The sequence below is a fragment of the Anarrhichthys ocellatus genome, unplaced genomic scaffold (assembly GCF_004355925.1).
Source record: "Anarrhichthys ocellatus isolate YVR2014 unplaced genomic scaffold, GSC_Weel_1.0 scaffold24, whole genome shotgun sequence".
Classification (NCBI taxonomy): Eukaryota; Metazoa; Chordata; class Actinopteri; order Perciformes; family Anarhichadidae; genus Anarrhichthys; species Anarrhichthys ocellatus.
The window spans coordinates 6,191,306-6,214,225 of NW_022280054.1; the positions used below are offsets into that span (position 1 = coordinate 6,191,306).

A 22,920-nucleotide genomic window follows, 5' to 3' on the forward strand; every position below is an offset into this window, starting at 1 on the left:
ATATATAGATATATATATATAGATATATATATATAGATATATATATATAGATATATATATAGATATATATATAGATATAGATATATAGATATATATATAGAGTAATCCTATTTTGTTAACTCTTGGGTGAATTAAATATTCAACAAATGAAAACTGCAGAGTATTTCCTAATTGTATTAAGAACATTGGTGTAATTAGAGAAACCTAAATAAAGCTATACAGTAAGACGACCATTTTTACATGCACACAGATACAGAGTGATGAGATTAAGCCAAATGCTTAACTAGACTAGGGTATTTGAAATAAATGAATCAATGAAATAAACACTATTTATTGTAACCAACACTTGTGTTTCATGTGGACCGTTAAAACTTATTCTCTACCATTATTATGCAGACTACCCTGTCCTGAGCTACGTATATGCACCATTGCATTCTGGGTAACGTAGCTGAAAAGGTTGGAGAAGCTTGTGACTGGAAGGTTTCCAGTTGGAGTAGTTTGTCAATCGTATTGAAATGAGTGGTGATACAGAAACAAAACGGCAATCTTCAAATTATATTCCCTCAAAATATTTTTTGAGAAAGTATATGAGACTAAGCATATGGCTTGTTATCAATTGATGATGATGGAATTGTGTATCGCAATATAACAATATATACGATCTCATCATGGTATGATTCCATTGAAAGATGATTAATTATCAAATGGAATGATTGCCATGTATTGTGCAATGGATCAAACCTTTAGAGAACCATGCAACCAATTATCAATACTATATTGTACCACAATATATTTCATTCTAAATGTGGCCTGCATCACACATATCCATAACACAAAACCTATTCAACATGCAACTTTACGCAGCTTTATTGATGTGGGCTATCTTTGGAAAAAGTAAGGGAATGCTTCACTAATCCCAAATCCCAAACTACAGATGCTTAGTTACACAACTGCGAAGCAGAGCTTGAAATCAGGCAAACGCCATCTAAAGTCAAAACATCCAGCTACACTGAAGCCATCAATGCTGCTGTTAGTATACTTCCTACACCAGTTTAATAACCTATGTGTGTATTCGCACAGAAGGTTTTTGGGGGTGGCCAGTTTTAAAACGAGTGAAAGTCTTGCTGATATTTGCCAGTGAGCATTTCTTAGAGAGAGAATAGTGTAATACTTCTAAATCTCACCAAATACAACGGATGATGGCATGAACACCGGTACTGCATTACCCGTCGCATCTCAGAATGATGTGGTTTACCCACACCCAGATGTCTACCATCATTTAAAATTTCGGTATGGGTCTGTAGAGTATAATAACAAAAATAGTTAGCTACAATTTAAAACGTTATTCATCTGTCTTTGTATGTGGGAGATAAACCATAGCATAGTCAATTAACTAACGCTAGCTCAGTTAAAAGGTGGTGGTCGCCCGACACGTTGCCAGCAACTGGTACCGTTAGCAGCAGCTGGCTGCTGGCTTATCTGACCTAGCTTGTGTCAGATAACTTAATTTGCTAACGTTAGCTAGCATCTAGTCGTAGTTACAATGTCGGCTTACTGTGCTGAACACCATCACCTCGATGTAACGTACCCCGCCCAACTCAGCAAGACAATGTCAAAACAGCGAAACTCACGGCAGAAAACGGTCCTCGATACCGGTCTAGCGTTAGCTCAGGGCTAGCAGGCTAACTAGCTTTGGCTGCCAAATGTGGCTGAAGCGTAAAAAAAGGTTATATCGTGTACGCCATGTCTAAAGCTAAGGTCACTCAGCGACATGATACTCACAGGATGCCGGAGCAGGAGGTGCACACGAAGGAGCCCACGGTCATGTTGGCATAGGTTGGGCCGCGCTGGTCGCAGTCAAAGCACTTTCTGTTGGGAGGCAAACTCGTCATTTCTCTCAGCATCTTTAGGTGTTTCTCCTCTTGTTTTCGTTTAGCACTAGCCGCCATGGTTAAGTTTACACAGCAGGATTAATAAAACCTGGGGTTAGGCTGGAGGGTCCGCTAGAGTTTTAGCTTTTGTTAACGGTCGCCGGCCCGTGCGTAAGACAGAGAGGGAATGGGTAGGTGGCTCTGTTGTTAGGGGGGGGCTTGCGTCTCCTCGAACAAGGAGTTTGAGGCGTTGGATCGATAGACTAACGGAAGAAGATGGTTTCTACCGTCGACTTCCGCCTTCGCGTAAATCCCGTTATTCATACAACCGCTTCTTTTTGGTTCAGGGGTGTGTTTGCATTCACTGTGTCCTACGATGATTCTAACATATTTTTTAGAGTCTGGTTTGTTGAGTCACTTCTACTTTAGGAACCGTAATTTGTACCTAGTAGTCGCTCCGATGTTGTTTGTACTACATATTACTCATTTTTTACCGGCGTCAATGCCATTGTATTTATATTCCTGTGGTTGGTAGTTACTGTATATTACTTTATCGGTGGTTATCAGATAATAACTTTATTTCTATAGATAATTAAGTTATTTTGAAAACACAACAGTAAATTAAGAGCGCACGAGGTGGCTCGACCGAGGAATTACGAAGGTTAGAAAGGGACATGAACTATCTTGTCTCTTGAATGAGATCGCTTGGGGTTGTGGTAATGACAGACCACTACTAGTCTTTCTTTAAAACATGAGCGCCACCATGCGGATTAGCACTGTCACTGCAACACGATGGGGCACGGTCTAATAACAATGAGGGATATGGAATTGTGGTGGTGGGTTTCTTTCTAATGCTTACGTGCATGTAAAGACAGTGGACTTGTTAATGAAGAAAATCATGAAATAGTACAAAATGTCTCTTCTCTTCTGCTTAAAAGTATGAGTGCTGGTCAGGTTAGGCCTTTACAGAGACAATTTACCATTTTTTACACTCACTCTTAATTAAGGTCCATGTAGATGTGTAAAAGACACTTGCCATTAAACATTCAAAAAAGATGACTTATTTAAAAAATAATTGAAATTCTTCTTCAAATCCTTAAGCAAGAACCTACAGATTAAACTTAAGTAATGTATCACAATTAAATATCAAGTTTACATCCACCTTTCATAAGAGCACAAAGTCATGGTGTACACATAAGTATGACTTTTTATTACAGATGAAAAACATATAACAGAAGACCAAGTAAACCAAACAGCATTTATACAACCAGATATCAGGGTCATTGTATGTCATGGACTGCTGAATCTATAAGTTATTAGTCAAGGTAAGCTGTGGTCTTGAATGTTATCAAAATTATTTAAAATATATGATACAATTAAAACCTGGATCTTACATCATAGTCACATTATTAACGTGGACAATAAGGTTTATTTTGCTCTCCTTTGTCTGGGGGAACTGATTTTAATATACACAAAAGAAACAATCCTGATATGTGCAGTTACACTAATATCTAATAAGGTAGATGGCGACCTTATTTACGTTAACTTTCTCCCTACAATCCGTAGCAAGTCTGTAATCCACAAACACAAAGATGTGCTTTATCTCAAATGATCTCTTAAGTAGATTCGCGCTACTTTCCTGTCCAACTGACCCCTGAAATTATTTCCCACTGCTGTAGAAGTATTGACACTTCATTAATTGCTGCTGATTGATTGAATTAATGGCTGCTGATGCTGCTGTAGTGGAGAGAAGTCAAGGGGTCTGTGGTTCTCGGTGTAGCCGTAGAGTATCCGGAGGGCCACGCGAGCTGCTTCTTCCTCGGCTGCTACAAGTGTCTCTCCTGGACCCTGAGCCAGAAGCTTCTTGTCGCTGATTTAACACACGCAGACAAATACCAAAAAATAATTATACTATTCATATTATACACAAAACACTCTTAACCATCATGTGTAATATAGAAGTAACTTGATTTTTAGGACATGTAAGCTCTGACTGCAATCCTTTTTTAATTTTTTTTACAGTAAATCTTCAATTACTGTTATTTGGGCATCCACAGCAGCACACATACCTGTACAAGCCAACAAAGTATAGTGGCAGGACAGTACTGGCTCCAGCAGATCTGATGAGGCGAGGCTCTGGCAGTGGAACGCTCCTCTTAGTAAGCTCCTCCACCAACAGTCCCATGGGGTCGACAACTGTCCACATATCAAACAGGTCCTTCCCGATCAGCTGAGTGCCCAGGAAATCCTTTGGAGGGGGGGAGAAGAAAAAGAAGAGAAAATATGATACTGCTGTACAAGCAGCGTCAACTCAAAGAGTCTGAAGGACAAATTCTCGTCACTTTAAACAAAATATTGAGTCCCCATTACACTCGGCTGCAAGTCTCTTACCCTGAGGAACAATCCGGTTTTCTCTGCTCCACTGCTCTCCGTTAGAGCTCCAATTACTGCCATGAATGTTGAATGAAGCACATCATCTGGAACAGGACAGTCTGCACTCATGGTTAGGTCTTCAATGCCAAGATTTCTTGCTACATCGGTCACGACCGCTGAACTGGCGAGGTGCCTTACGACACTCTCCACCCCGTCTCTCGGCAGGATCGGGAAGCTGGCCCTGCACCAGTCGCTCAGGAAGCTTTTAGTGAAACTCACTCCCCTTTCACTGAGCTGAATATTATCTTTCAGAACGAGAGCGGTAATCTCAGAGTCCACGCCTAACCCCTGTCTCCTCCTTAGCTCCGCCTGCAGGTAACAGGGGTTGATGAAGGCTGTTTTCAGTAGCTCCAGGGAGAAGTTCTCGTGGAGGCGGCTGCTGAACGCCTGGACCTCAGCATGATAATCCCAGTGAGGCTTCTGAGAGCTGAAAGAAAGGCAAACATAAAGATTATTTTGAGTCCAGACTTCCTCTAAAAAGAAAGATTCCCAAAAATGGGTCTTACAACCTTGTTCTTACTTCTGGTGTGTGCTGTTGAGGATATCCAAATAATCCCTATGTATGTATAAGAGCTGACAGACATTCTTACTTACTGTACACTAGAATTAATAGTTTTAGTACCATCAGGAGAAAAGTGTCTGAGGATTACGGCTTAAACTCTTTTGTTTCAAATGGTGATAAATGAGAAACAGCACCTGTGCAAAGGAACCATGATTGACAGCTTAGCCACTGGGTTCACTTTAAAACTGTGGACATTGTTACTACACGCACACGGCTGAACAAGTCTGCATCGACAATACTAACTTTATTTATATAGCACCTTTAAAAACAGAGTTCACAAAGTGCTTTGACAGACAAAGCAGAAAAAAAGGCAATAATAACAGAAAGCTCAGTGAGACAGTTGGATATGTTAAAAATAAACTAATAAATAAATAAAATAAAATACACAAATAATAAAAACATATATATACACACACACACACACACACACACACACACACACACACACACATATACATATACATATATTTATTTATATACACACATACATACATACACATATTCATCCATATACACATACAGTTGCACTCAAAGCTTCAACCCCCACCGCAAATCAGGTCCATCCGCAAAATGTGTGTAGTGTAATTATGCTATCCTATATATCCAGCCTACTCGATTGGCTAAGATGAATACACACGTTGACCAATACAACCATTACATTAATGGCCTTGAGATGCTCTCTATTCCACTCTTGTGTTAGCATCGTTCACGGTTAGCCTCACCGTGGCTTCGGTGGTGGAGGTCCTTCAAGCTTTAACTTCTTGGCCATGAGGTACGTGTACGCTTTCATCCACCGCTTCTTCTCTCTAACCTGTGATAATGACACGGTTCTGCAAACACGCTGACAGTGAATTCCTAACGTTAGCACACCACGATTTAGTATGTATCCGGACGCCATGGTGGCTACTGGCAGCAGATGTGCAACAGCTTAAACTGTCCGACTCTCGACACGGAACATAAAACAACATCCGGCCAGCCAGACCGTTCCCATGTAACGGCCGAAGGCGCGTTACTATGGAAACAAACATAAACGTTTACTAACGTTAGGCAACACAGCGGACTTCCGAGTGGATTTTACGGGACTACACATCTAACAAATTAATAGAAAACATATACAGAACAGGTATATATTATTTATAATTATCCTGCCTGTCAATTTGACGACGTCCAGTCCTGAAGTCCAGGAAAAGATGGAAGATAAAGTGGTGACAGCGACTCTAATGGAATGTGGAAATGCCGAAATAACTTCCTCTGTCAAAGATGAAGTGGAGGCCGTGATAAAGGATGGAGCTCAAGAAAATAATAACAAAATACTGCAAAGCCCACTTCAAGAGGGAAGGGAAAAACAGTCCTGGCCACGAATGACCAAGAAGTTCCTTAAAGACAACTGTAAGCAGAATAACCTTTACTCAACACCTTCCCTGAATGACACACTGTACCTGCATTTCAAAGGTTTCTCCGCCATTGAGAACCTGGAGGAGTACACAGGACTGAAGTGTCTCTGGCTGGAAAGCAATGGGCTCCAACGCATTGAAAATCTGGATGCCCAGACTGATCTGCGCTGCTTGTTCCTTCAGCAGAACCTCATTTACAAGCTGGAAAACCTAGAACCTCTGAAAAAGCTCGCCACCCTAAATGTCTCCAACAACTACATACACATCATCGAGAACATCTCCTGCCTCCCTGACTTGAGCACTCTGCAGATCGCCCATAACAAGCTGGAGACTGTGGAAGATGTGGAACATCTGAGTCAGTGTCTGGCACTCAGTGCACTGGACATGTCTAACAATCTGTTGAAGTACCCGGAGATCCTGCTGGTACTTGAAGCCATGCCAGAGCTGCGCCTGCTGAATCTAATAGGAAATGAGGTGGTGAGACAAATCCCAAACTACAGGAAGACCATGATTGTGCGTCTCAAGCAGCTCACCTACCTGGACGATCGCCCCGTGTTCCCCAAAGACAGGGCGTGTGCAGAGGCATGGGCAGTGGGAGGGCTGGAAGCTGAGAGGAAAGAGAGGGAGCAATGGGAAACACAAGAGAGGAGGAAAATTCAGGACAGCTTGGATGCCATGGCAAAGATTCGGAAGACAGGCCAGGAGACACGGCACCTTCGAGAGCTACAGGAGACAGGTAAACACTTTTACTACCCTAGTGCACATACAATGTGGATTATTTTTAAATGGTAGCCTATAATCTGCTCTATTTCAGGGGCAACTGAGGCTTCCACCACTCCAGAGACTCCATGTGAGGAAAATGACACCCAGTTTCCGACTTCACCAAAAGGAGAGATGATCCAAGCCTTTGTGAAGGACTGCCTGGATGCCCACGAAGAGTTCTTGCACAGCCAGTCAACACAGGAACCCAACGGACATCAGCCAAACTGTGACAATCTAGAAGCAGAGCAGCTAGGTGATGGTTTCCAGGAGGATCAGTTAGAGAAGGATGACCAGGAGAAATCACAGGTAAAGCAGCCTGTGACAGAAGAGAAAGAGGTTGTGAATCCAGAGCACTCAGCACAAGAACAAGAAAGTACAGCGGGAAAGATGCTAGAGACAGAAAACACAGAAGATGACAAACAACAGGTTATTATAAATGAAGCGGTGAGAGAGCAGGCAAACATGAGCGAGCCCTTTGAAGAGAAACAGCCTCCTCTGCTCAGGGCAGGTCCTCCTGAAGCAGACGAGGTCGTAGCAGCACATGGTCCCGGACCTCTGGTCACAGAGCTGGAGGATGCAGACCAGCTGGAAACCATTCACCTTCCACCACATCGCTCACTGCGTATTGATGACCTACCTGATCTGGAGGATGTGGACACAGACAACTTCACAGCAATGTTCTCTTCTCAGCAAGTTTACAAACCTACAATCGAGGTCATATCAGGAGGCAGTGGTGAGGATGATACAATCGGGAATCAGAGCGAGGGCTTCCCACCCGTTGGTTCAGATAGAAATTCATCGTTTTTAATGAGCGGCTGCAACAAATCAACCGGGGTCTGCAGCAATTCTTCATCATTGGTGTATCCAGAAGATGGGGATACTCTTGAGCCACATATTTTTGAAACGGCGGGAAAGTTCAAACCAAAGCGCACGTCTTCTCCCCCCCGCTGCCTGATCGAGGAGCTTGAATGATGCTTTCAAGGTTTAGAGCATTTTTGACCAACTGAAGTGCCGAACTATAGTCTCACAGGACACGTGTTCAAATGAAGTGTCCAAATGCTGGCAGGCGATAGACCGGCTGTGTGAGACCATCAGCAGCCCAATCAGGGCACAGCAATAATTTAAAAAGAAATGATATTTAGCGGTTATTGTTTAGTGAAATGTTATTCATTGTCGAGCAAGTTTATGTTAAAGAATTTCAAAGCCATCTTGTTCATTTGGTTAATTGTAATGTGTGAAAACAGAATAAATCTTGAATGATCTGTTTTGTTTTATATTTTCATTGAGTGGCAATAATATCTTTATACCATATTAGTATAAGAGATGTTAAGGACTAGATTTAAATGATTTCTTAATCAATTGCACACTAGCTACACAGTGCATCTAAAGACATAAATCTACAGTATTAGTTTATGAAAAATGAAACATCAGCGTTCAGCAGAAATTATGATAAAAAATATATAACCCGTGAAAATAAAAACTGCCAAATGTGAGAGACACGGCCGTTCTTCAAGTAACAGCCAAACTATGCTGATGTTTACATTTCACCTCATGTATAAAAATAAATAAATCAGGGACCACATGTCATATGTATGATTTTAGTAAATTTTATTACATTTCCCAGTTCAAGTCACATATTATTCTTTCCCCAATAAATATTCAACATGTTGCATCTCCACACTGCAGCTCCATTTTCCCCATTTTGGTAAACTATGCTTTAATTTATGTCTGGATGGCGTCTATTCAAAACTCTGAGTGACACAGACAAATATTTACAACAAGTCATGCTTAGCGTTGAGCAAGAAGGTTTGTAATAAAAACAAAAAAAAATGACAAATGTGAGACAGGATGAAGTAAAGAGTAAAAAAATAAAACTTTACATGTATTAAATAAACCAAATCAAAACCATAAGCCCCGTGGTCAACCGGCCTTGTACACAAGTTACACGGTCTTCCTCCCACAGGGACTAAGTGCAGCGGTTAGCTAACATTTGACACAGAGTAAGGGAGAGTACGTTCTTCTGTCACGGTGACGGCAGAAACACAGGCCGGCTTTCAACGTCGCAACCACACCCAGGTGTTGACGAGCCAGAAGGCTACAGTGACCGAGTACAGGATCATCTCTCGCTTCGCTCGCTCCTTGTTCTCCTCTTCCAAATGCTGCAGTCTACGGTTCAATTTGATGAGCTGGAGATAAATAAAAAAAAAAATATGTTTCCTCAGTGACAGAGATTCCACAATTAGCTCTCTTGCAACAAAATGGAGATAGTGTATTTATTTAGCACTAACCTGACGTCGAAGCGTTGTTGCATCGACCACAGTCATGTCATCAGACCCCGCATCCAGTGTGGCTTCATATGTTGATAGTGCAAGCCTGGAAGAGAGAACAGTCAGTCTGAGAATCAATTCCACCACAAGAGAGTGTATTGTTTACATTAAGGGTTTTTAGATATATATTGCTAATTTGAATGGATTTTTCCACCAGGGCTTAATCTTGTTTCTTGACCTGGAAATGAGAATGAAAGGTAGGAAAGGATGGAGAGAAAAGGACAAAGGATCCGAATGAAGGTAGAGTGCCAGGTGAAGTTACCTGGAGTCATGCAGGGGGTTGGTGCTTGAGGCCGACCCCCCTCGCAGGGATGGTTTGCTATAGAGGTTGGGAAAGACAGGGTTGGGAGAAGGGAAAATAAGAGAGATAGAGCAACATAAACTGATGGCATACATGCACACACCTTCCATGTCCTTCGCAAAACTACACTGTTTTGAGTTGTCCTAGAAGCCAACAGGCTAATCCTTCTAAGTACAATGTCTTAATTGACACTTTCATCATCATTAACTTTCTTCCAAAATCAAATCTAAATTGACAATGGCAGACAAGGCCTAGTACAACTTCAACAAGGGGTTCAACTCCCATCGCTACTTCCACCTGACGGTACGTTCAATTCAGCTCCAAACTCTTTACATTTTGATTAATACATGCTGTATTAATATTGTTACTGAATGTTACAAATAGGCATGTAAGGCTTGAATCTACCTTACAAAACACTTCTGACCTTCCAACATAACTAAGGGCCAAAACAACATTTAGGAAACAACAACCCTTCCCGTATGAACAGGAGAAATTAAAGTTAATGAGACGTTGAGGAAGTCAAAACAACTGAAGCGGTCAGTATAGAGTGCTGCAGGGAGGACGTATTTTTGTAGGCCAACTAGGAAGTCAGAATTGCACTAGTTCCCTCGACAAAATGCCAATAGGATTTTTCCATTGGATTAATGGAGTGTAAAAACGCAAACTCATTTCCGGGTTTGAGGACTCATTCCTGCAGCACTCTCTTGCCCTCTCTGACCAAAATCTAGTAAGCCAAGTTTTTAATTCAGGCAAAAAAAAACGACCGGATGATTGAGAGGTCACCTGCGAGGGTTCTCGTCCAAGACCTCCAGGACCTGCTGGTAGGCCCGACGTGTAGTGGACTGGAGGAAAGATAAAACACCGCTAGCGCTGTACAGGCTGTGTTCTTCTTCAGTCACGGTGAGAGTGGGGCAAGGGTGGACAGACAAGGTCGCACTGCCCAATGCCCACCATTAAGAGCAGCCAATTCAGTGGACAAGGGAAGAACAAGACAACAGAGGAAAGGAAGGAAGGAAGGAGGAAGGAGAGGGAGAGGGAGAGAAATAAGGAAAAGAAACTGTCCTCAACTTTACTGACTTTGTAAAAAATTGCAACCGAGTGAAAGTAAGTAAAAGTAATGTTGCAATAATGGCATTTAACCTGCCAACCACTCACACAGTGAGACACGGTGCTTTACTAACATAGAACACACCAAACAAAAAACAGAAACAGAGATGAGAACGAAAGGTACTGAAAAGATAATGATCTCACTCAGGACCACCGTCTTGTTCTGGTGGTGACCTTATCAACAGTACCAGGACGTCACATGCATTTAGTGATGGGGACATGAAGTGTTTGGTTGGGGGGGCTGGAGCCAATCCCAGCTGACAATGGGCAAAGGCAGTGTACACCCTGGACAGGTCCCCAGACTATCGCAGGGCGCATAGTTTATACACTAAATATTAATATTTTCTACAATTTTCTAGTAATCCTGAAATAATTTAATACTTCAAAAAATTTGGAAATTATCAAATCAAAACTGATGAGTACGTAAATGTTTAAAGTCATGGTGTTAATGGATTAGTTCCAGTGACAAAAACAGCTGCTTTCAGTATTGACGCTGAAGGCTCCAAAGCTCTTGCAGCAGAACGGCTTACAGTGGTAGTGACAACAGACAACCAGCTATGTCACGAAGACAAAGGGACACAGGAAACATAGACCCAAAAGAAAGATGCAAGTGCATGCATGTAGAAGACAAGATGGAGCTGGTACCAAGCTAATGATGGCTTATCCAGACCAATACTCACGCAGAATCATTGCGCATCAGCTGACTGCTTTGACGGGCAGCTGCATTCTCACTGGCTGAACGTTCCCGGCGTACTCGTGTTTGGGGCCGCAACTACAAAAAAAAAAAAGACAACTGATTTATTCAGGTTATGGTTTAGTGTAAGGAAAGTCTTTGTATTTCATGCAGTGTCCTGGTAAAAGACTATTTATTGCCTCATCGCTCACCACTTCCTCACTGTCTGGAGCCGCCTGCTGCTCCTCTTCCAGGAAGTCCAGGGGCCGATCACTGAGGGTGAGGACTCTGGGTGGAGTCTTCAGTGATAGTATTTCTAGTGGTGTTGACTGGATTAGGTCCAGGTCCCTGGGTCTGGGGAACTGGGTGTCATTACTGTCTCCTGATAAAGGAAGGTGCGAGTTAGAGATTGATGCATTTTCTACTTCACTTGATTCAAACAATCTCCTGAGATTTGAATGCCGAGGTTGAATAATGACTTCTATCTTCACATGTGTTGTGCCTAAAGACTTTTAGTTTCATTTTAGGTCTTAAATATTTCACATGACAAAGTCCTGTCACTGATAGTCCAGCTCGTATCTGTCAACAGTCATATCAAAACCACATAATAGCTATATTACAGTCAGCTGGCAAGCACCAATGACGTACATAGTTTAAAAGTAATAAAAGACAAAAAACACAGCCCTACATTGACAGAATGCTTGCCAGCATACTGACCTAACATCACGATTCTCTCTGGGACTTGCATTATGACACTGTGGGGGACCTCCTGAGATCCAAGATTAGGGTCATCGCGGCCGTGAGGAGCCACTTTGAGCATCTCAGGGATACGCATCCTCTGGCTGATCCCTTCGGTGTAGTCCAGCTCATACTGGATACGGTTCATCTCCGCCATCTCTGCCATGGGGGAAGGGAATGCTGCCCCGTTCATTTTGCTGCGAGGAATGCTTTGTTCAGCAACACACATGCTAATTGTTCACCCCGAAAAAAGGTCACAAAGGGAAGACACCATGACAACATGCCAACAGGAGAGATCCATGTGTTGTTATTGTTTCAGACCGGTTTAACTCGTCATGCAGCATACCTGCTGGCAAATCCCATTAACCTACATTTACTAGATCACAAGACGAACATCTCTTAAATGATCTCCTCAGATAATATTGGTGCAGCTGATGAGCTGTGGGCAAGATTAAGAGCTGGAAATGTTCTCGTGACACTATCATATGATAACTTGGTGCCTTCTGACTTTGAACACGGACACAACGGGAGGCTAAAGGAACCAATTAGACAGCAGTCTTGACTGTAGTCAAATAATAGCTTCTACAGCTGCTGCACCCATTGAAGGATAACGTTATATAGTTTATTTAACATGAATGCTAACATAATGCTAATATCAACAACGGTGTATACTATTGTCTAATAGTGAAGCTGATACAGTAGCTAGTTATTTGATTAGGCAACCCCTTTAAAACATGAACCAATATTCACAGTAATTAGTAAACTGCTAATGTGTAGCTCTAATGTTTAAGTAACTGCTGGGAGATCTAAGTTAAGTCAACACAGTTCTGAGGCTAACGTTAGACAACACTATCGCCATTTCAAGCTAGCGGGGTAGTTTTGGTTTCTTACCGTTTTGTTTGTCGCTACGGATGTCTAACCTTTCCCAAGAAGAACGTAACGTTACTCATTAAATCTTAAAGGAATTAAACACGTCTAAATATAATCAAATTGGTACAGTTAAGTGCAAGTATTACACATTATATAGCTATCATGCATCTCAAGTGTTGATACGAGAGAGGCGCCTCCTCTCTTTTTCCGCTGCCTGCCCTCTAAAGAGGAAGTACCAAATCTCAGGCGGAAGTGACGTCGCAACACCAATGGGGGTGAATGTTTACCATTCTCAACAGTTGTTTTACTGTAAATGTGTTGTATGTATTTACATCTTTCATCATGCCTCATTTTATATACTTTTTTATTGTTACTTATACTATACATTTGTTTTTTGTACTTCCTTTTGCTTCGGTGAGACTTGAGTGGTATCAATACATTTAGTCTTAATGTAATCTAATATTTAATGTAGAATGCATATCATAAATTAATTATGCATGTTGAATATGTATTGATTTATACGTATATGAAATAGAAAACTTTTAAAAATACTAAAATCATGTCCAATCCTGTCCTCAGATCTCTTTTGTCACTGTGGTATGCGCATATTGGAAAATATTACAGTCAAAGGTGATACTTATATTTTCACAATACTGTGTTGCCCCTCCCACTGTCTTTGAGCTGCTTTGGCAAACCTTAGCAGTCAATTGTCTGACATGGGAGGGTCGCCAGCCGACCGTCATTTTTTTTTGCATTTGCACCTTTAAGTCCACAGCACACACATCCATGCTCTGCTGTCATCGCTGTACCCACTCAATTTGTTGGTTTTGTTAACCTTAGTTTAATCAATTATATTTGTTTTAAAGTAAATTGCTTGCTTTGACATGTCACATTATTTGAGCCAGTTTTTCCACAATGCTAAATTCACTCCCATTTTCATGAACATAATATCTAAATACGACATATTCAGATAACTTCTGGCGAGAATTTTTTTTCAGATGCAACTTTCACATGTATTTGGCATATTTGGGATAGTATAAAAACATGTCTGGGTGTGTTAACGGTGAATGCACAGGTCAATGTCATCAGTTTTTTGTTTCTGGAGGTGGCCCCTCAGTGACTGTGGGTGGTGCGTTTATTTGGAGCCATTCAAAGGCTGCGATTGACATGAGACAAGTCGTCCCTCTGCTTCACCAGTGAACGGGAAACCACGTCTGGATCTCGGGAAATATATATATAAAAAAAAACATCAGCTTGAGTCATGTCCTAAGACGGACTTCCATAAATGTCAGGATGCTCTTCACTTGAAGGACACAGAGGCTGCGCCGATTGAGAACTTCTCTCCGTGTCTGTAACTGGCTGAAACTATGTTCCCAGATATTTTGTGTGTGCTATTATTAAGCACTATGCACATCGCATCATCTTTGGAGCTGCAACTTGGCATGTAAGTGACGCTTTTTGATTTATATAATTTCCAGTTTTTAATTTGACTTGCACTTAACTTGTATTGAATGGTCAGGTGAGTGAGAGTTTTACGCATTATTGCTTTAAACTAAGACGGAAGCAACGCGTCATAGCCTGCTTTTTTCCTTTAATTTCATTTACAAAGACAGTTCTATACATTGTCCACGTTTTGCAAATTATTTAACTTGTCTGTAATTCTGTTACTTTATTGTTTACTCTCCTCAATGCCCACTAGGCGTCGCTCTTTCAAGTCCCCTATGAGGATGGACATGTTTCTATTGTAACGTGATTCTGCCAAATAACTTCCAATGGGTTGTGCTTTTTCTTTGTAGTGCTCCAACAGAGGTTTCCCAATATAAATAGACTGTGCTAGACATGATTAAATGAATCGTTTTCATTACAGGAGAAACAGTAGACTTCCTCTAATTAACTTCAGGCTGCTGTGTATTGAAGCCAGATGGTTTGTGGAGGAGGACATCTCTTGATAGTTTAGGATACCTGCACTGACAATGCAGTTGGATGAAGTCTGCTTCTGACAGAGTACTGTACAGTACAAACCTCTGTGCTGTGTAATGAACTTGCACACATCAGTAGGCTACATGCATTCAGGCACATGAACATGCAAACAATTCTGGAGGAAAAAATTGATTTCCTGTGGAAGTTAATTGGTTGTTTATGGGGTGCTGTTAGGGTCCTGTAGACTGTTCTTTTTTTTCTGGACCTTAATCAAGCACATTGCACCAAACAGGAAGCTGTATAATTGTTTGACAAACAATGTGTCTGTGATGAGCTGAAGTCCATGCAACTGAACATGTGTAGAACATGTGGGGGTTCATGTTTGTTGGCACACATACAGCAGGCTCACATCAATATTGGAAGCTTTACAGCCCACCTCTAAACTCAGTCAACTTGTACCCACCTCAAAAATATACTGTATAAAACAATGGAAAATGAAGTAGCCAATACTCACATGCTGCTTTTGAACTTTACAACACTATATCATGTTTTTTTATTTCTTCAATTATAAGTCTAACACAATTTTAATTACATCTGTCCACCTCATTGTCGTTTGCATTACACTCAAAGGCATTAAATACATTTTCACAATATTGTGACGCCCCTCCCACTGTTTTGGCAAACCTCAGCAGTCAATTGTCCGACATGGGACAGTTGTCAGACGAGGGTCACCTTTTGCACCTTTACCTCCACAGCACATGCTCTGATGTCATTGCTTAACCTTAGTTTAATAAATTATATTTGTTTTAAGTAAATCGCTTGCTTGGTCACATTACTTGAACCCGTTTGTCAATGCATTCTCTTTTTTCCCCCCCATGCACAGGCCAAATGTTTGTGCTGACCAGGAGATGTCCATGCTGGGGGCCCGTCAGCCTTGTGTCCAGGCCTTTTCCCGCATGGTTAAGGTGTGGAAGCAGGGCTGCACCAACCACAGATGGTGTATGAAATATGAGAGAAGGTGAGAGCAAACATACTTTTTCAAACGCACAAACACTTTGTTAGTGATCTTTGCTATTCCATGACGACATCTCACTCATCAGCACAGCTGGAGTGGACTAAGTCTTGATGGAGTGTTTTACACATACACATTACTTAATAAATAGTTAATATAAACATATATTGTAACTTCCAGAAAATCCTGTGACTATAACAGATCTTCTCTTTTTTCAGGACAGCTTACTACACAGTGTACCGGCAGGTGTACAGCGCAGATTTGCACACAGTTTATAAGTGCTGCCCTGGCTGGACTCAGGAGGGTGAAGACATGGGCTGTCTGCATAGTAAGTAATAGCATTATGAACATGCTGCATGTCACATAGGGCTAGTTTTGATATTGCTATGAAGCAGTTGTGTATTCATCAATTTTATATTCAGTACAGTAATTGAACTGGAAACACTAGGCTGGAATGTAGCTGACCAGAGATCTCCATCATCCATATATGGATACATTGGTGTATGATATGTGGTATATCCGCAGGGGTTTGTGGCGTCAACACATGTTTCAATGGAGGCCAATGTGTAAAGACCGAAGACTGGATATGTCAATGTCCACTGGGCTTCAAAGGGACGCGATGCCAATATGGTGAGTTAATTCCTACCTGATTAAAAAAGTTGGTCATGTTTATAAACCTTCATACTCCACTCCTCGCATTGCAGCCGTTCATAGTCGTAACAAACTGAGTGCAGCTTTGTGACAGAATGAACTGACTTACATCCTTATAGGACAAGATGTTGTTAAAGCTTTAATAGGCCCAGTTCAGACCTTATGCTTTCACTTTGCAATAGCAGAATGAGCCTGTAGTGTTGCCGTGATTGGATGAGGCTGCTCTGTGGGGTCTCTGGGTAGTTAAAGGTAGAAGAAGTGCTTTCTGGGAGAAATGGTTTCCTTTGAAGGCTTGAGCCTGGATTGCTGTAGCTAACCCAGCTGAGCCTCCACTCTATAAAAATGGTATGCTAATGACAGTATATGCGGTTCTGGTTTAGTCTGGTTAAGACATTTAAAAGGTTAGATTGCATTTTGTCACACATGATGGCAATATTTCAATTGATAAAGAGTTACCCAACATTTCTTGGATTTCTCAAATTAGTTTTATTGTCATTATAAGCAACTTAAAGGGATTGTTTTGAGAATAGGGAAATACACTTATTGACATTCAGGTGGAGAGTTAGATGAAAAGACTGATACGACTCTCACATCTGTACAGTAAATATGAGGCCAAAGCCAGCAGCTGGTTAGCTTATCTTAGCATAAAGACTGGAAACAGGAGGAAACAGCTAGCCTGGCTCCTCCGAACAGTAGCAAAATCCACCTACCAGCACCCCTAAATCTAACTAATTAACACTGTATAGCTCAATGACAATTTGCTGTTTTACGAGGGGCTATGTGCCAGACTGTTTCTTGCATGGAAGCAGTAAATCCTGGAGTCTCCATTAGTTGACTGGTAACTGCTAAGAGGATTTAAAAAATGACGGGACATTTCTGTGTTGAAGAATTTGAGGACATCAATGAGAACAGAAAAACAATTTGTACATTATTGCCCCAAAACCTCAGGCTTCTAAATATGTTCATTTTACTAACTGAACGGCCTTGAGCCTCAGAGAGGGAACCTTGTGTCTGTCCTCATTAAAAGGTAAACACTTCCAGAAGGTTTCCACAAAACCCGATGATCCCTCTGGTCTCTGAGCATTATCTCGTCACCGTCACGTCTGTTCTTTCTACTGTCCAAACTCCTGCGGTCTACATCAACGCGCAAACAGGAGGATGGTTGTTAATGTTTCAGAGGAGTCCCGCTGAGACAGAATGGTGACCAGAGGATATTTGGTTCCAACCCCCCACATGCTTACAAACACACACACACTGGAGAGGGTCTCCTGTTTGATTCCTTCTCTTTCCTATAGAAGAAAGGACCTGCCTGCCAGGGGTGTTAAGCAGTTCTTCCTCTTTCACAGGAACGTGTTGTTGTTTGTCAAAGGCAGCTCTCCTTTGCATTTGTTTTGACATGGGCTCTTTGGTTTTCACACATTGGAGTGGCAAATAGGGAACAGATTGAGATATTTGATCTCATCAGAATTCCTCTAGGTTCTCTTCCTTCTCTACACATCCCTTGCTTCGAAGTCATACCGCTCTTCTCTTTTTGTGAAACGTTTTTCCTCATCACATCTCTTGAGACAGATTTATCCTCACTCTGCCAGATCATTATACAAGGAGCCAAGCTCCTGTGTTCAGCTTGGTTCCTTCACTGAACCTCTGCTTTATGCAGAGACATGCACTAATAATCCTGTGTTGCGAGCTTAGGGCTTGAGTGTTCAGTGTTAAGGTATTTTTGCTGTATGTTCTCATCATATATAATATATATAAAAGGGCCATTTCCAAAAACCTTGATTTACTCCTCGATGGACAAAATGACCAGCAGGATCTGCTGTGAGTACTGTGGATATAGCCACATTCCAGCATAACATAATTATAAAGATAAACTGCAACTCTATAGCTCAAAAAGGGAACCTGGATATCTGTGTGTACACACTGAGCCACCAGTGTTTCACCAGGGAATCCTCTTCATTATTAGATTTGCATTGTGAGCTTTAACATTCCACAGTGACAGACTTATTACTGTCCTCTCTGTGGTTCATGCACGATAGAGAAGAAGCAGATACAGTAGAGAGGCAGGAATGTTGACCTCTCTATATTTGTCCAAAAGCAAACTGGACTTGATGTTTGGTCATGAAGATGATTCTCAAGGCTTCATCAGATGTACTATGGTGTTTCCTGCATTTGCTTATCCTTTCCTTCCGCATGCAAAGCCTGTTGAGCATGCAAGAGCATCTCTGTCTGTCTCTCTGTCTGTTGTCTGCTTCGCCTGGTTGATTTTCTGAATGTGAAGGATGCTGCTCATAGTGACAATTCCGCAGAGAATTTGCAGTGGACTCAGTTCATCGTTGCGTCTTTCAGCTCACTGTTTTCGTTCATTCCCAAAGCTCCCATCAATGCTGGTTTCTATTCTCAGCAGGCAGATAAAAGCTCTAAAACCTGCTGTAGAATACCCAGCTCTATATTACACAAAAAAGGTGGCTAATAGCTGGTGAACATAGTCGAGACAGTTGATGGAGACTAAAGCTAAAGCTGAAAAAGTGAATATTGGACGAACATTTGACAGATGGACAGAAACATGATTCCAAATGAATACCAATGTTTCTCTGTAACATCTAGAAGTATACATGGGCAAGTTTGTCATATTAACTTAAAAGGTAATAATATATCAATGTTGACTAACAGCTGCCCCCGATGCCCCCAAGTGGCCAAAAACTCATTTACTACCAGTTCAAGGAATGTGTTTCTTTCTGAGGCAGATGTGACATGATGCTTGGCCTAAACTGCAATTAAGGACATGAAATGCATTTGTTACAGAGAACATAATATTTTTTGGGCTCACTGTGTGGCAGATGATCACTCACTATCACTATCAACACTTATAGGGCTTCAGATGCTAGACAAATCATAAATAAGGATGAAGGATGACAGGGGTTACTGCAGATTCAAAATACCAGCCTCGCCCTCTCAGCGCAATTTACTCCAGCTTGACTTCAGTAGAAGGAGAGTGTACACCGAGAGATGTGTTAAAGAAAAGTCTGCTTCTGGTAATATTTCAAGCGACAATCCGTGCTCTGCTCCCCCTCCCTTCTTTTCAGCACTCATTGTCGATTGGCTTCTTGAATGTTGCTCTCTTTGGTATCGCTGCCAAATTGTGGTGGTAGAGCCCATTGTGTGTTGTGGGGGCCGACCGTCCACCTGCTTCCAATCTCTGATATGAGACAGAAGGCACCCACTATGGAAATGTATGTCAGCCGCTGACACCAAGGCCATGGTGTTGACACTGCAAGGTAATAAACAGCCTGGACACAGCCCAAGCATGTGCTGAGACACTGGAGCCTGCTATGTAATAGTTTAATTTACTCCTGCTTGTGAATGCCACTCTGTCTCACTCTATTAAGACTTGGATTAGGCTTTGCTTTGGTTAAATGGATGCATAGGTCTGCATGAAATTAAGAGAGCGCAGGCACATAACAGTGTGAAGACAGAAACCATCTGGTGCTCACTTAAAAAAAAAAGCCTGGCTGTTTTCAGAGTACTTTATAGTACAATGATTATGGACATTTCCTAAGACTGGATCCTGTTGTACTGGAGGTTTTAGCTATATAATGAGACGACTAAGAACGTAGGTAGATATTGGGGGAAAGTAGAAGTATTAGATGTTAGAAGTAACTACGTAATTCTAATACTATTTTGACTTTTGGGGAAATATGTGGAACAACAAGACTTTACCTTTCTCTTTCGAACATGCACACACATACACACACACACACACACACACACACACACACACATCCAAGGTTAAAACAGAATTTAGTGTTTTAGAAATTATCTTTAGCAATAAAAATTCTATGGACAGTGTTATCACCAAGTGTTCACTCTGGGGAACTCTGCAGAAAGCTTTACAGGTGAAATATAAATCACATTTTCTCACATGGGAATCGTCTTTCTTCATATGAACTCGAGCGTTTAATCCCCAGGACCGTGGGCTGTCTCCCATGCACGCTTGGTTTCCTTCCCAATTAGCTTAAACACACTTGTCTTTGTGTATGTCCATATATGTAAACCTCTGCACACATGTGTATATGTGTATGAAGTTGTGCTTATTCGTGTGCCAATGTGATAGAGTTGCAGAGAGTAGCATTCATTGGTTGCTCCTCGCATTTGCAGTAGGGCAGGACTGGAATCTTTGGGGAGAAATGACAATATATGTTTGCTTCTTTTGGGTAAATTATTGAAAGTTGCCTGCATTAAACTCAACATGTAATGCTTTTAATACAACAGCAGCTATCTGTGACCGTATCACAGTTTATAGTAGACTGAGATGTGGTAAGGACTCAGGGGTGGCTCCTTGCTAGCGGTTAGAGGTGGCGAGAAGGAGGTGATTAAAACACATGGGGAAAAAGATGCTGACTCACAGCTCGACATTTTAAATCCTCGGGGGATTCCTGCTCATGTTCCTTTGTGTTATGTTTGTGTTCCTGTGAAGAATAACATGTTCTAAACATTGCAAACAGCTCTGTTACACTACAACATCTCCCTCGTTTTGAAGCTGGGGGGGGTAAAATACTTGATGAATAGCATTTTCCATTTGTACGCTTTTGTTTCTAGTTTAAAAGTAATCAAATTTGGGTTTCCTTTATTAACTTTCTCTTGATTCTCTGAAAAAAAGATATGTGCTTTTGAACTGCTTTTGAACATGTCTCAAACATATTTGCATTTTGGTAAAACTCTGGAAAAAAACCCATCTAGTAATGTCCTCCTATATGAATTCCCAGCCAGTGTTCGATCCCATCTATTCCGCTGCTTTCACACGCCTGCAGTAACATCATACATCCCTGCATGTGACTCTATTGGAGAGAGGGAAAATCTGCCCTGTATTAATTTTACTGCTACGGTTGCTCCTGCACTGAACTTTGGAGCCTGTGAAAGAATTCAAAATGGAAAGAAACCATATTTTCTTCCATTTCTTTTCCTTTCTGTAAGTAATTAAACTCAAAGACGCAGTCAAGATTTTTTTTTTTACAGCACACAAAATGAATACATCTAGAGATCCATTTTGGTGCCAAATAAGGTATAAAAAACAGGATGGGAAAGATGATGTCTCTGTAACTCCTGTGGTTGTTCTCACAACTTCAGGGAACAATGATGTCTTTTACAGGTCTGGAATGATCCTTCCACCGTAAGTTAACTAACATACCATGCATCGAGTTTATCCCCTCTTCCAGTCTTTCCATTCAGTTAGTTCCACTGCAAAGGTCCAGGTATATTATAAGCAGTTTTTGATTCATGAGTAAGATGAGCCAATTAAACATCTATTTTCCTCAGTATTTCTCTGGCTGTTAGACAAAAGGGCACATTTATGGGATTATTATTGTTTCGGGCTAAGTCATTGTCAGCAAATGAGGTGAGGATATAATCTTGTTTGCAATAACATGTATGCACCAAACTCTCTTGGTCTTAACACTGTTTAATCCTAGACACTGGACACTAATCAAAAGGCAGTTAACAGATTAAAGGTTAAACATTTTGTCAAAAGTGTGCAGCAGATTGTGTTTTGAATTAAATTATATGATGGGGACCATATATGATGGCAGGCCTTATTGTTAGTTTTGGTCTCTTTTCAAAGATTTCTTGAACTAAAATGTAGTTGCTAAAGCTGCTGTCGCACTGAAGCTTTTGGTTTGTGCATGTCATGATGATCTTTATTTGCATAAAGAACTGCAGCACAGACCTCATGATTACCTCTGACAGGTCAGTCTTTGCTTTGGCTAGCAGCTCTCCCGTTCTGTTTATTAGAGGTTACTGAAAAGGTTCACTGAAAACTATATTAACACTGTAAGCCGTCAGAGAGGAACAGATCCCTTTAAAGTTGGCTGGACTGGTGTAATATGAATTTAATCATAGAATAATCAGCACTTTTTTCCTCAGACATTTTCTTTGGACACCCAGAACTGCACATGAGCAAATACCTTGTGAAGAAATTACTCAAGGCAATCGTTTATGGTAATGGTCAGCTGTTGAAAACTTAAAAGCTGCTACAGCTTCTGGCAGAATATGTCAAATCTACCAGTAATGGGGACTAAACCACTAGAGCCTATATTTGAGTGTTAGTTAGAAAATGGACATGGAAAAATAAAAAGAGTATTTTAAGGCCACCAAGGCTTGTTTTGAGGACCATTTGCCATGCTGAAAGGTAGACAGATTTTTCAGCACAAACTTTTCCTCTGGAAGGCCAGGTGGCTTCTTGTTCCAACCAAGAACAAAGAAGGACATTTTTCCACATGCAATGTCAGCCACAGCTGTTCCACTTT

General features: G+C 41.3%; 5 protein-coding genes across 23 annotated transcripts in view; 2 read left to right on the forward strand and 3 right to left on the reverse strand.

The window, feature by feature from the left end:
* Positions 1-2,092, reverse strand: part of agfg1a (ArfGAP with FG repeats 1a) — a 28,015-nt gene extending 25,923 nt beyond the window's left edge. For all 11 annotated transcript variants that reach the window (XR_004213219.1, XR_004213221.1, XR_004213220.1 and 8 more), the window contains exon 1: positions 1,783-2,092. Coding sequence is in view for 8 of the 11 variants with exons in the window: in XM_031861322.1 (XP_031717182.1) it covers positions 1,783-1,949 (167 nt within the window). In the remaining 3 variants the exon portion in view is untranslated. The remainder of the gene's footprint in view (positions 1-1,782) is intronic.
* Positions 2,093-3,060: 968 nt separating this feature from the next.
* On the reverse strand, positions 3,061-5,781 carry mrpl44 (mitochondrial ribosomal protein L44). Its single transcript, XM_031861125.1, has 4 exons — positions 5,589-5,781; positions 4,263-4,731; positions 3,941-4,119; positions 3,061-3,741 (listed from the first exon to the last, which is right to left on the reverse strand). Exons 1-4 carry the CDS (start codon positions 5,762-5,764, stop codon positions 3,567-3,569), a joined length of 999 nt encoding a protein of 332 aa, XP_031716985.1. The 5' UTR covers positions 5,765-5,781; the 3' UTR covers positions 3,061-3,566.
* A 169-nt stretch (positions 5,782-5,950) lies between these two features.
* LOC116391086 (dynein assembly factor 1, axonemal) lies at positions 5,951-8,029 on the forward strand. The gene is made up of 2 exons (XM_031861338.1): positions 5,951-6,996; positions 7,075-8,029. Exons 1-2 carry the CDS (start codon positions 6,057-6,059, stop codon positions 7,992-7,994), a joined length of 1,860 nt encoding a protein of 619 aa, XP_031717198.1. The 5' UTR covers positions 5,951-6,056; the 3' UTR covers positions 7,995-8,029.
* A 45-nt stretch (positions 8,030-8,074) lies between these two features.
* On the reverse strand, positions 8,075-13,249 carry mffa (mitochondrial fission factor a). Of its 7 annotated transcripts, none has more exons than XM_031861343.1 (8): positions 13,060-13,249; positions 12,148-12,327; positions 11,643-11,812; positions 11,438-11,529; positions 10,434-10,586; positions 9,612-9,668; positions 9,311-9,395; positions 8,076-9,208 (listed from the first exon to the last, which is right to left on the reverse strand). In XM_031861343.1, exons 2-8 carry the CDS (start codon positions 12,323-12,325, stop codon positions 9,077-9,079), a joined length of 867 nt encoding a protein of 288 aa, XP_031717203.1. In that variant the 5' UTR covers positions 12,326-12,327; positions 13,060-13,249; the 3' UTR covers positions 8,076-9,076. The 7 variants fall into 7 exon arrangements, with proteins under 7 accessions (XP_031717204.1, XP_031717203.1, XP_031717201.1 ...); XM_031861341.1 differs by having other exon boundaries at positions 8,077-9,208; positions 12,148-12,365; XM_031861342.1 differs by having other exon boundaries at positions 8,077-9,208; positions 12,148-12,377.
* Positions 13,250-14,220: 971 nt separating this feature from the next.
* The window catches only part of egfem1 (EGF-like and EMI domain containing 1), a 55,679-nt gene continuing 46,979 nt past the window's right edge, over positions 14,221-22,920 (forward strand). For 2 of the 3 annotated variants that reach the window (XM_031861023.1, XM_031861024.1), the window contains exons 1-4: positions 14,221-14,482; positions 15,842-15,976; positions 16,189-16,298; positions 16,496-16,600. In XM_031861023.1, coding sequence (XP_031716883.1) covers positions 14,406-14,482; positions 15,842-15,976; positions 16,189-16,298; positions 16,496-16,600 — 427 coding nt within the window. In that variant the 5' untranslated portion in view covers positions 14,221-14,405. Of the gene's footprint in view, positions 14,483-15,841; positions 15,977-16,188; positions 16,299-16,495; positions 16,601-22,920 lie in introns of those variants that run through there. The other variant, XM_031861025.1, reaches the window with a different exon arrangement.